This window comes from Brachycentrus maculatus, unplaced genomic scaffold, assembly GCF_059751285.1.
Source record: "Brachycentrus maculatus isolate JH-2025_06_01 unplaced genomic scaffold, ASM5975128v1 h1tg000038l, whole genome shotgun sequence".
NCBI classification, from domain to species: domain Eukaryota; kingdom Metazoa; phylum Arthropoda; class Insecta; order Trichoptera; family Brachycentridae; genus Brachycentrus; species Brachycentrus maculatus.
The window spans coordinates 790,001-805,000 of NW_028280792.1; the positions used below are offsets into that span (position 1 = coordinate 790,001).

Below are 15,000 nucleotides of genomic sequence, written 5' to 3' on the forward strand. Positions count from 1 at the left end.
CGTCTTTCTAAACAATCTTCGTCTCGTCCACATTCATGCATTTTCTTATCTTTACTTTATACGATTATTCCGACTCCTGACTAAATTTTTTCTATTTTTTTTTCACTCATTCGATTCATGCCCAAACCATCTCAACACCTTTCTTAATTATATGGATAATGATTATCTTAGCCTTGCATTATTTCTTTATATCACCATTTGAACATCTATCATTCATCGTTTCGCCGCACATTCGTCTGAGAGATCGCATTTCGACTGCATTCAGCCTACTTGACAACTCCATGCTTCACTTCCATACATTATTCCATACTTCTTACATTTTATCATTTTCTCAGTTTAAAATGAGTTTACTGAAAATCCTTTCATATTGCTCTTATATTTTCAATTGGATTATATTATATGTACTAAACAGTAGTTGAGAACAAAATGATCGTTACTTTAAACAATATTCGAAATAAATATTACTCGAAATGTTTAATTTAATTTACAATATTAATGTACCCGACTATGTTACAATTTCCCATCCGCCTAGGGGATCAGGGGATCCAAGACCCCATTAAATATTATTTACACTCATCTCGCAGAATGCGATAATAATTATTTCACTGAGAAATTACCATAAAATGAAGATAATAATCCTATCAAGATAATGGTATTTGGACCTACCATATATTTCACTTTCCATTTGAGTATTTATATATTCTAAATTATAACGATATTTAAGTGAAATGAAGGCCATTTTAAGTATTTTGCATATTAAAAGCGATGTTAACTTTGTGGTGAGGTAAAATAACACTCTCTTTTTCATTCATCGTTCACTTTGTGTAATACCACTTAAAAGTATATTAAATTAAGTAGAATATTTATAACATATATATAAGCTTTAAAAAGTGTTTGAATATGAGTGCGTATTATGATATATAGCAGTGGTCCTTAATCATTCTTTCGCCCGGAAACGTTTGATAATTTTACTTAAATTATATTTAAGATTATATTGATTTTATAATTGAAATTAAATTGCATTTAAACGCTATAAAAAAACCTTAAACACGTTTTTAACACTTGGTATTACCAGATGAATCTGAACCTAAAATCTGATGGTGTCAAATGACAAAGTAATCGAACGGCATGTATGACTAGATGCAGGGGCGTGTATTCCATATAGGCAGAAAAGTAGCACCTGTCCTGACGTATCTTTCGTGACATATAAAGACGTAACCAGTACCTACCCTACCTTACTAAGTAGTAGCTAGCTTACCTTATTATCGACCATTACTATATATATATTTATATATATATATATATATATATATATATGTTTATAAATATATATATATATATATATATATATATATATATATATATATATATATATATATATATATATATATATATATATATATATATATATATATTATATTTGATATTTGAAAATTACACACGCAGTGCCGTGTATTATTATATCGTGATATCGTATATAAAACGTAGTCTCGTAAATATGGAAAATTGAACTCTCGCAGTTTATTCCGGTAACGTGGGAATAGATTGATTTCATTTTTATTCGTTCAAATGGTAGTTGAAAAACGAATACGGTAAAGTATTGCACAATGACGGTCGTAAAGTGGCGAAAGCGACAAGAAATCGAGTTAAAGTTAATACGCTCGGAGGAAACAACTTGGCGAACATTTAATCATCCGGAAAGAAATTCGGGCGGGAAATATAAATATTTCCCGCGCCGGGTACCTATTACTCTTTCAATATTGCCATAAAGGAGATGAGAAGTGTCAGTTTGCGGGAATAAAGTGACAACCGCCGCGGCAAGACGACACGTAAACGGCTGTAAATACGTAAAGAAATGGCGGGAATTCTCCGATATTATGTACACGCAGAGCGAGGGGAACCTTTTTACATACTCGATAAAAGTAATAAATTCAATTCTAGAAATTTCATATTCCTATATTGCGAAGGAGATTGGTTATATAACCGTTTCAGGGGCGTGCGTTGCGTGTTAATCAATTCTCTTGTGCTTACCGATTCGAAGCACTATTTCCATATGAAACATTACATGGTATGAACATGTGGAGCGAATGGATAACAAGAGAATGACGAAGAAAATGTTTGTGGCAAATGTGAACGAGAGAACAGAACGAGACGGCTGAAAAATAATCAAAAGGCATTAGCCGCACATAAAATAAAATATATAATTTTTATTTGAAGCACTAATTTTGTGATTTTTCATTTTATAATTAAAATTTAACATTGTTTTAAAATCACTCTAAGTATTAATCAATCTTGATAAAGAAGCGGTTAGCTTCGAAACTGGTAGGTATTATAATTTATTATATTATTATTAAAACCCTTATCCGCACCCCAATGGTGCATAGGGCACTGCATTATTTAAACACGAAGGAAAGGTCATCAGCCCTCCGCTTCAGGTACCAGTCCAGGGCATATTAAATAAATATTGCAGTGAAAAAATCACTTATATTTATTTCACCCCCCTGGGAATCGAACCCGGGACCTCCAGAATGGTAGCCAAGCGTGCTGACCATTACACTACGGAGGCAGACATATAATTTAGTTATAATAAATGATTTATAGTGATTTTAAGTTACATTTTAACTATATATTTTTAAAAATTATATTTAAAAGCACTTTTCTTTAATAAAGTTCAATGGCAAGACTTAAGGGAATATCTTGCCATTGAACTTTAATCGAACTCATACAAAATGTGTGTGCGTGCGGTTCTAAGCCCAATAGTTTGGTGCTGCAAAGTTTAAGTTAGAAAATATGTATATTCTTCACTGCACATCAATAAAAGTGAAGTTCACAACGGACTTCTATAGAAATTACATTTTATTACATTTTTCTATGGAAGTTACATTTTAATTATAAATATTATATTAGTCTTAATTTTTATGATTTTTGAGTTTTTCAAAATACATTACTGTATGTAATTTTGAATAGGTCCGCAAGTCGAAGTTAGTTACCCTTATCAGGAGCGGAATTGGCAGTAATTAACGCTTGAAAGATTACATTATCCTCAGATTTCTGAAGAAATGTGGAACTTGATTGATTAAGGGATAGTGGAATGGAAGTCTTCACGGGGAATGATTCTCGCTTTTTGAAGATCAATCAAATAAAAATCTATTTCGGTTTCTTACAAAGCCATCCGTTTTTCTTTGACGTTTCCGTTGTGAAGTCACTCATCATCTTTCGTTTATAATTGTATGTTGTATATAAATGTTATATATATATATATATATATATATATATATATATATATATATATATATATATATATATATATATATATATATATATATATATATATATATATATATATATATATATATATATATATATATATATATATATATACATATTTATATATGTTTATATATAGATATATATATATTTATATATATATATATATATATATATATATATATATATATATAAATATATATATATATATATATATATATATATATATATATATATATATATATATATATATATATATATATATATATATATATATATAAATATAAATATATATATATATATATATATATATATATATATATATATATATATATATATATATATATATATATATATATAAGCGAAATAAATAACTGAATAATTATTCACAGTGAATTATTTTAAAACTTTATTTGTCATCGATAATTAAATTAAATTTTTACCGGGACGCGAAGTAAACCGGCCGGGACACCGGGATTTTGTCTGTAAAGCGGGACTATCCCGGTCGAACCGGGACGTTTGGCAAGCCTACACATATGTTTACATATTAACGATAAAAATACATACTGTAATTTAATTACAAATTTAATGCCTTTTTGATAATATCATCAACCATTTTATTTTTTTTTATTTAAGTTTTACTTGGTAATTACCACTATTTATAAATAGTGGCATTTATTTGGTAAAAATTAAATAATAAATGGATACATATTACCTCAAAGTGACTGCCAAATCATTTGATGAAATCATTTTTATTTATATTTTTGTATCTTATATTTAATACGTAATGTATGTATATGTATAGTTAAAAGCATTGTTAACATTGTGGTATTGTAATATAACACTGCTAATCATTGATAAAAAAATAATTGTATAAATGTCAGACCGTAACAACTTCGTTTTAATCTCCATTTGACCTGATGATGGAATCATTATTACGAAATCGGCAGTCACGAAGTAGTGTTTTTTTTATGGTATTACACAATGTGAACGATGAATGTTAAGGAGAGTGTCATTATATTTACTTAGATGATCCTCTAACATATGCATAAATCCACGAAGTAATTTTTTTATACAGTGCTTGTAACATACTTTAAATTTACTTTAAGTACAAGTCCTCACTCTTTTCAACAACGTTATATATCAAAAAACTTGATTTTTCAGTAGAACGTTTTTAAAGTTTAAGAATATAATTAAATGTATTAAAAATAAATATCAAGCCATTTTTTGAACTTTTTACTGTGCAACAGATCTTTTTAGGTAAAACCTGAATGTTTTTTCTCCATTTGAAAAATATTTAGTATATTTAAAAAAATAATTAAACCATACCTTTTCTTTAAAATGCAAAAACTACACTTTCTGCCCTGTAGCGGGTGAATATTAAGTTGAAAATATGCTGCTTTTGCTGGGATATAGTACTTTTTATGGGCATTCCAAAAACATGCACAACTGAAAACGATTTTTGATATATAACGTTGTTGAAAGGAGTGAGCGAATTGTTTATAACTACATTAAGTATCAAATACGTGAATACCACAGAGCTAAGGAAACACTCGCACCATATTATCAGGACCCAACTTCCTGAGAGCGAGATGACGACACTTTAAACGAGTCGCGTCATTCCTAAGGCGAAGTTAGTGAAATTGACTGCCATTTATTTTATGTTAAGTGGGAAAAAAGCAAAAAGACATCGCGTAATGGCGGGAGATTTAAAACCTCTTGCGACGGAAATTGGTATTGCCAGCAGACATCGGAAAAGAGTGACGGAATAAAAAAATGTGCCCATAAGACATTTTTTATCCTTTTCCTTGTCATCTGAAAATTCTCTTGTGCCTTTAAACTATCTCCGCATTCTTGTAATTAGTATTATTCGCGGTTGAGGAAAAAATATTTATTTGTTATATTCAAAATAAAATCGTGCAAATTATTTAGAAAAAGTTCAATGTAACTAGCCAGAGGTAGGCAGAGAGAAAAGAACGCCACACCAATGTACGAGTATTTTTGCAAACAATCTTCGCCTCTTCCATATGAATGCATCTTCTCATACATACCCACCGATTATTTCAGCCCCTGACCTGACCACTTTCAAGTTTTTGACATAATTTATCATGCCAAGTTTTCTTCGTTCTTTGTCTGCTTCTATTATCAGCTACGTGCGCCTCATAAATTTGTTTTACTATTCTTTCTTCACTCATTCTATTAACATGACCCAACCACCTCAATACATTTTATTTTCATTTTGTTGATAATGCTTATCCTCAGCTCCGCATTTGTGATATAGTGGAACGAAGTTCACCACACATTAGCTCAAAACTAAACAAAGCTATTATTTTCACCTGTTGATGAGAACATCTATAGTTCTCAAAACTAGTCGTGTTTACATTAATAAACTTTCAAAAAGTGGTATTTCAAAAATGTTTTATTTTTATAGAACTTTTCAAATAAAACAAAGCAAATACTATGCTATTTTATTTGAGGATATTTTATACACCCATCACTTTAAATATTCGAACCTATAAAATTTTCATTTTAAAAGTCAATCCTGTGAGATAAACTTCACAATGGGGTGTTCAAGCTCGATTTTACATCCCTTTTTGGCATCTTAAAATATCCTTGGCAAAAACTTTTGAAAGTTCGATCCTAAATATTATGCAAATCCACTTTTTAAGCTTTTTTCCCTTTCACCTTTAAGGGGTAAATTTCCAGATAAAAGACAGCTAAACGCATAAATGGGTTTAATCTTAAAACTAGAACCAGATAAAGTAACGTTAATTCAGCGATATTTTTTTATAAAGTAAAACCGAGGGAGGTTAAGTGTGGTCTTATGGAAATGTGATTAGAAAATTTTTAAAAATTTCTCGTAAAGAATAGTGTAGTATTTACATTTTAACATTTTAACATTTTAACATATGGTAGATGAAGAAAAAATTGAAAGTCTGGGTTTAAGCGATCACTCTATATACGTGTAAAATTCAGAATTTTACACATGATTGACAACCACAGTACTCAAGTTTTTGGAACTTTTACATATATGTATATCTCATTATAGTGGACATATAAGTTCACTTCTATGTTTAATTAAGAAATCTTTTACATAGTAGTAACCCTTGTATTTGGATGTATCTAAGATCCGACCCCGGATTATTTTTACATACTGAGAAACTTGTCTTGTGAATTCGAAACGTGATCCTGGAGGTCTTGTGAATCATTTACCTTTTTACCCATGATTGACAACCACAAAACTGAAATTAACATACTTTAATTAAATAATTTAATTATTTAATTCAAATAAGATGTTGCATTTATATTTAATATAATCTTGCAATGACATATTTTAAAATTTTTTAAATACTTCACCCGTTTCTGCTGTGCGCGGTCAAATTTATTAGTGAATGTAATGACAGGCAACTCGGTTTATCTATGTTTAACTATTAGTATATATTCTATGAATACTATGGATAAATTAACAATCTAAAATTAACATCAAAACAACTCCATTAACAGGAGTACTAACACTTGAATGTCAAATATATAAAGTGTAAATAAAAAAATAACCCGACACTGGCTAGAACACTCAAGATGGGTGGAAAGCCATTCAAAAGAAGAAGAAGAAGAAGAGAAAATAAGTGGAATTTCAAGCTTAAGTGTGGTTGGTTGTTTCAGATGCGACTCCAGAGCTGCTGTACTGGTTTTCTGAGCAGACTCTCCAGCCGGGGCCGACTGTCTCCCTGAAGTGCGTGGCAGCAGGAAGTCCTCCTCCCAGCTTCACCTGGACCCTGGACGGGTTCCCTCTACCAGACAGTACTAGGTACCATTTATTTCTTATATATTAAAAGCATTGTTTACTTTGTGGTATGGTAATATAACACTCTCCCTATCATTCATCGTTCACTTTTCGTAATACTACTTAAAAACACTATTTATGACTATTGATTTATGAATCTTAGATTAGCTATTTGAAAGAAAAAAATGAGAGTAGCTATATCCATCTAATATCGCTGAAATTTGACAAAGCTAACAAACTCAAGTGCCTTTTTGAATTTAATTTTCAACTTGTCTGTAAAAAAATAATTAGTATTTTTTATTTAATTTGTTTTTGTGTATGTTTTTTGGATCTTTAGTTTTGGTTAACCACGACTTTTGAATGGTCAAAAGTGCTCCCTGTCTTTAAAAAGGTTCAGAACCACTGCGACATATTGTGATGTTTTATAAATTTTAATTTTAGCAGCTGATTTTCATGTCAAGGTTTTTACCATGGTTAACTTTTCAGGAATCTTGAAAAGACATGTCGCTCACTCCTTTCAAGAACGTCATAAATCAAAAATCGTCAGTTTTCGGTTGTGCATGTTTTTGGAATGCCCAGAAAATGTACTATATCCCAGCAAAAGAGGCGTATTTTTAACTTAATATTTACCCACTACAGGGCAGAAAGTGTTGTTTTTGCATTTTGAAGAAAAGGTATTGTTTAATATTTTTTTTTAAATACTAAATATTTTTTTAAATGGAGAAAAACCACCAAGTTTTTTCTCTTAAAAAGATCTGTTGTACAGTAAAAAGTTCAATAAGTGACTTGATATTTATTTTTAATGCATTGTATTATATTTTTAAACTTTAAAAACGTTCTCCTGAAAAATCAAGTTTTTTTATTTATGACGTTCTTGAAAGGAGTGAGCGATGTATTACCCAAATACATCTTTCTTTTCGGTTTCAGGTTCCTGGTGGGGCAGTACGTGACCCCGCACGACGACGTGGTCTCGCACGTGAACATCACGCACGCGTCCGAGCAGGACGGCGGCGAGTACGCGTGCACGGCGCAGAACGCGGCCGGCAAGTCCAGCCACGGCGCGCGCGTCAACATCTACGGGCCGCCCTTCATCCGCGAGATGCCGCGCCTCACGGCCGTGGCCGGCTCCGACCTGGTCGTCAAGTGCCCGGCCGCCGGCTACCCGCTCGACCTCATCACCTGGGAGAGAGGTGAGGCAAACTGTCTAAACTAGTCAACAAAGCGACATCATTAACACTAGCAACTTCTATAAAGGGACTCTCAGACAGGTCAATAAAGCGATATCAGTTGAACTAGCAACTTCTATGATGAGATTCTACGACAGATTAATAAAGTTACACTAGTAGCATTAGCAACCTCTACGATAAAAGTAAAATACAGGTTTGCACACAATCTTCGACTATTTCACATTTTAGCACCTTCTTACACATTTTTGTGGTGCATAGGGCACTGCATCCTATTGACGGAGTGTTATCTCAATCATTAATTACATGAAGGCAAGGGGTGATCTCTCCTGCGCTTCTGGGACCAGCCTAGGGTAATATTAAATACATATTAAAGTAAAATTACTTATATTTATTTTCACCCCCCCCCCCTGGGCTTCGAACCCGGGACCTAGAGCACGGTAGCTTAACACGCTGACCATTACACCACGGAGGCGGACTCACACATACACGCCGATTATTCCGACTCCTGACCACTTTCAAGTATTTGAAAGACTCGATCATGCCAAGTCTTTCTCGGTCTTCCTCCGCTCTATTACCAACCACATTCACCTCATAAATTTGTTTTACCATAATTTTTTTAACTCATTAATTATTTTGAAATAATAAATATCCCGTAGGCCACGAGTCGGCCGGCACTACCATACATAATTAATAGACAAGGATCGGTTGAACGAAATCCGGCGATAAGTCCACATTTCATCAAGTATCATCGATAATTCCTTCCGATTCAAGGATCATCTTCACGCTGGTCCTGTAACGTAACGCGCCCGCAAAGTTAGGGGCTGGTTTAATCCGAAATAAATTACCATTTAGCCTACCCACCCCGAGGGATGTAAGACGTACCAATCACACTAGAATCCGTGAAACCAAATATCCCGGCTAATTGAAATGAAGCGCTTTGAATCGAATTTCCGATACCATGCGGCGTTTCGAGCCGAAATAAATGTTATTTTTAGTTAGACCCGAAGATTATTAGTTTTATATGGAAGATTCTGAAATCGGAGAATGATTGTAATTAAAATGGAAATCCTTCATTTATTTCATCGTAGGAACGTATTGTCAAACTTTCTGATCAAGCACCGAGTAAATTTATATCAATATATTTGCTTTTTTTCAAAAACGTTAGTAAGTATATGTAGGTACTTGAGATGTTTGTTTTTCTAAAATATAAAATAAACTAAAGGCCCAGCATTCGTTCAGTCGCATTCATTCCACTGGAGACCGCCGGAGAGGTCACATGTCTATTAACGCCGGATTTTTTTTTGATAATGTATTTTTGATATATGTTGTTTTTTTAATATATCGCTCATTCCTTTCAAGAACGTCATAAATAAAAAAAAAAGATTTTTCAGGAGAACGTTTTTAAAGTTTAAAAATATAATACAATGTATTAAAAATAAATTACTAGCCACTTATTGAACTTTTTACTGTGTAACAGATCTTTTTAGGTAAAATCTGAAGGTTTTTTCTCTATTTGAAAAATATTAAGATACTTAAAAAAACAATTAAACAATACCATTTCTTCAAAATGCAAAAAACAACACTTTCTGCTCTGTAGCGGGTAAATATTAGGCTAAAAATATGCCTTTTTTGCTGGCATATAGTATATTTCCTGGGCATTCCGAAAGCATGAGCAACTGAAAATTTACGATTTTTGATTCATGACGTTCTTGAAAGGAGTGAGCGACATATAGAAAAAAAAAATTATTTTTTTAACTCTTACTTTTTAATAACTCTTTTCTTATCAAAATTATACAATTATTTCGAAGGAAAACTTATTTTTCAATGCAAAAATGGTATTTTAATAAAAAAAATCCATTACGTAAAATGTTACCCGGATTTAGAGAAAATTAAGTTGCGACTTAACAAATGCTAGGTCTCGATGTACATCGAAACAAGTCCCGGGGTCTAGGGTTAAAATCTATTCAATGCACCGTACTATGCCGACTCACTGTCGTGCGCGCTTAACTTACGAATTTTTAATCTTTTCGACGTAAATTGCGGGAAATAAAAGCGGGTGAAAAATGTACTTGGACTGAAATAATTATACCCATTTGACGGGATATATGAACACCAAAGAGAAATATGCGAGATCGAAGATATAGTTTGGTGGGGAAGGCAACAAAGCAGATAAAAGTATGCGAATGTGAGGAGAATGAAACTATCTAGTTATAGACTCCCCCAGATCGCACTCCACAAGTGTGCAGACCACCAAAGATATGGATTGACAGCTGGGAATCGACATCGCAGGAGGTTAATCCCTCTTAAACACAGGCCCAAGGCCTACACCAAAAAGAAGAAAAAACAGGGGAAAAACGTTAAACTCGGTGACGCAAAATCCAAATTTCACTTAAACTCAAAGGATCTTTAAATCCAATATACGGGTAGAAACCCATCTCGTTGAGTCGTCGAAGCTCACTCTTTAGAGCGATTGTCCCAAGTCCGTAACTTGGCTCCAACTCGCGCAGCGGAACAAACCCTCTAATCTCCGAGTTATTGTGTTTACTGGGGGTAAATATTAGCTGTTGGTGTACTCAACCAACTTCCCGGTAATTCGAGGGTTGTTGAAGAACGAGACGGCCGCCGTATCACGAGCATTACGTATATCGGATTTACAAGCCCGATCTCGGATCCCGCTAGCTGCGTAGTTGGTCGAGAAAGTTTATAACTAATTACTTTGAATCCAGGGGATGAATCAACAAGTCTCGTAAAATAATTATTAAAGAACAATAACTCGATTCTAAGCGCGTTTGCTTAGATAACTTTAACTACTTCGGGTAGATAAGTTTAGCGTAAGTTCTGGAAGTTTATTTCTTACGTGGCATTTTGAATCTGTCAACTAAACAACAGTTTTATTGTACTTTACCGAAGACATTTAATATTCGAATCTAGATGAGATGGTGATAATTTGAAGTTTGAAACACAATATGTGGTTTTGTATAATTTATGGGCTTTTATCAAAATTACTTGGATTGTCTCGCCTTGATCACTTTACGTAAGATATACCAATTCCGACATAGCATTTCTGACTTGTTATAGAACAAAACATATTAAATATTTCGATCTTACCATCTTAAAACGTAGATGATATTCATAATTAATTTGAAAAAATAAAAATCTAACTATTAAATCAACTATGGTTAAGATTATAAACACACAAGTTAAACATTTTTATTATATGTTTTGTGTGTGGGTGCGTGTGTGTGTGTGTGTGTATGTGTGTATTTGTGTGTATTATTTCGTATGTACCAAGACCTTTTCAAAAATGACCTATGTAAAACCCTTATACAGGTTTAACCTGAACAGATAAAGATTTGCAATATATTTTGAGGGTAGAAGGCACTAACTTTATACCCCTAATTTCATGTCATGTCACAAAAAGCAATTACATTGTTTTCGTCTGTAAAGCTTATTATTATATTACATTTGATATTCCATAATACATAACAAATCGTATTTCTATTGAAACTTTAATTAATAGATGAAAAAATGTATTTGCTTCTAAAATATTCTCGTTTTATTCAAAAAATAAAGTTATCATGCATGCCTTGTTGATCCTACAAAATGTGGAAAAAACATTTTATTTTATAAGCCATAAAAGTTTGACAACTACTGCCCTTTACATAATTTCTAATTAACAATTTCATTTTAGCAGCTTTTTTACGCAAAGGATAATTTTCAGGAACCTCAAACTGTTCTTTTTATGTAGTTCCGACTTGAATAACTCGTACGTTATGAATTCCCAAAGTAGATTATTTAACTCCCTCGTACAGAATATACGTCACTGAATCTGGTAACTACAATAATTAACGGGAAATTAGTTAACTTTACCGTAAGTAATATTAACTAACTAGCAAGCACTAACTGGTGCTGTGTGTATGTACCAGTGGCGGTACTTCCCTAGAAGCCCAAAAGCCCGGCTTGCCTAACAATTTCAAATAAAAATGACTAAATCTAGACCAAATGATTAAAAATACATAATTAATGTATGACTTTTTTTTAAATTATCGCGCGTTTATATGATTATTAAACACTTTGCATGTCATTATATGGTGATGATTGATATCTGACGAAGATATTTTGTTACAGTGAACATTTTCTTTATTGAAAGGTGATGGCTATACCTTACAAAAGTTACATGTATGCATATTTTTATATTGATTACAATTCATTGTTTATATTTATAATACTTTCTGGGTGCTTACTACACTGGGAATGATATGAGGTTAAGAAATTATAGGTACATCATGTATTCACGAATGTGAAAAATAATGGGCTTGCCTTACTGGTAAACCCTAGGCACGCCACTGGTATGTACATACATATGAGCACAGGTTTATATGAGCACCTGCTTAGTACATACCATGCATACGTAGATAGTTCATTACAACATTACAGGGCTGCTTCGTCCAAAAGGTCAGACGATTTTTTTAAAATCCTGATTACATGTGTAAGAAATCTGATTTCCGTTTGATTATTTTTGATTTTTATAACTTGAGTATATAGACATCTCATCAAAGATGAAGAAGAATATGGAAGTCTAGGCATTTGCGGGGCTGACGACCGTCATAGGCTGGTTTAAGTAATCACTGTACACACGTTCAACATTCATTAATTCTACCCATTATTGACAACCACACCACTAAAATTCTTGAAAGTTCTATATATATAAAGAACTTTCAAGAATATATATATATATATATATATATATATATACATATATATATATATATATATATATATATATATATATTTATATATATATATATATTTATATATAAATATATATATATATATATATATATATATATATATATATATATATATAAATATATATATATATATATATATATATATATATATATATATATATATATTTATTTATATATATAAATATATATATATATATATATATATATATATATACATATATATATATATATATATATATATATATATATATATATATATATATATATATATATATATATATATATATATATATATATATATATATAAATATATTTATGTTTGTGTTTTTATAATTCAACAAATATTTCAATTATATATTGGTTTTTGACATCTCATCAAAGATGAAGAAGAATATTGAAGTCTGGGCATTTACGGGGCTGACGACCGTCATAGGCTGTACACACGTTCAAGATTCACCAATTCTACCCATTATTGACAACAACACTACTCAAATTCTTGGAAGTTCTATATATATGAACCAATTTTAAAACATTGTTCTTGAATCGCTAGAACTTCACTAGAGACTATCTATTGGTGAGATGAAAAGAAGCTTTTTATTGAGCAGAATCTCTTTTATTAGTATGTGAGGTCTGAATACTGGATTATAATCACACACATGAGAAACGCCAGAAAACATCATTTTCATGTTTATCATTTAAGCTTATAATTTGACCAGATAATTTATTTACAACATTTTGAGTGTGTCCAAATACTTGTTCACAAATTTGGATTATCTCCAATTATAGGAGTATTTTTATATTATTTTTTAGATGTCAAAAAATAAAAAGGAAAAATACTCCTTTAATTGGAGATAATCCAGATTTGTGAACAAGTATTTGGATACACTCAAATTTTTTTAGTATTAAGACGTTTATAAGACATGTATTACTTTTACTTTATTTTATTTTATTTTATTGGAAGAAAGAACAACAGTTACAATATATGATACATCAGAATACAAAAAATTAAATCATGACTACCAATTACAGTTCTTCACAACTATACATGAGACAAGGATGGGATAAAGAGAAAAGGAGATGGCAGTGATAGGAAAAGAAGAAGAGGAAAGGACAAGGAATAGAATTACCTTCTTAGGTTTATAAGATTTCGAACAATTTAGCTTTAAAGTTTGAAAGATTGGAGAACATATCAAGGTGGGTACAACATTCATTAAATTTCCCACAACTTCGATAAATAAAGGAATTAATTACTATTTAAATATACATTTTTGACATCTCAACATAGATGAAGAGAAGTATAAATGCATTGGTAGAGCTTAAAAAAAACGAAGAAGGGATAGTAAAACAAACGTTTGAGGCGAAAATGGTTGGTAAGAAAAGCAGATGAAAACCGAGGAAAACTTGGCATGATCAAGTATTTCAAATACTTGAAAAAGGTCGAGTCAAGAGTAAGAACAATCGGCGTGTATGTATGAGGAGATGCATGAATGTGGAAGAGGCGATGATTGTTTGCAAAGACAGATTGGTATGGCGTCATATTCTCTCTGCCTACCTCTGCAGGGAAGCGGCGTGATGATTACTTAGTTAGTTCGTTAGTTAGTTTGTTTGCGAAGTTTTCAATGGATGATGTAATTAGTTATGTTTAATTAGCGAAAAACAAATAATTAAATATGTCTGCATGGAAATAACAGTGCCCACGGCATAAAAAGTAAAGGCTTTATACTAGCAATATACGGAAAAATAAAAAATAAAATCAAATAAACGCACGAACTAGCTCTAAACTTCTCCTAACGAACTAATTAAAACAGCAAATACTTTCAAATTTACAAACTTTAATTAAGCGATCTTGAAACTTTATGGTAGCGAGCTAATTTGACAGCTTGCTTTGTTGCATTGACGCAATAATTTTAAACCCACATACCAACATAGCTTTATTCGATTTTAAAAAGAATACAGCATAGCATTTTTATGCTACATATTGCACGTACCATATAACTATGCCTGAGGTACA

General features: G+C 31.6%; 1 protein-coding gene across 1 annotated transcript in view; it reads left to right on the forward strand.

Annotated features, from left to right (window-relative positions):
- The first annotated feature begins 4,964 nt into the window (after positions 1-4,964).
- Dscam4 (Down syndrome cell adhesion molecule 4) overlaps positions 4,965-15,000 on the forward strand; it is a 70,255-nt gene continuing 60,219 nt past the window's right edge. The window contains exons 1-3 of the mRNA XM_088276585.1: positions 4,965-5,001; positions 6,931-7,075; positions 7,979-8,241. Of these exons, the coding sequence (XP_088132711.1) occupies positions 4,965-5,001; positions 6,931-7,075; positions 7,979-8,241 (445 nt within the window). The remainder of the gene's footprint in view (positions 5,002-6,930; positions 7,076-7,978; positions 8,242-15,000) is intronic.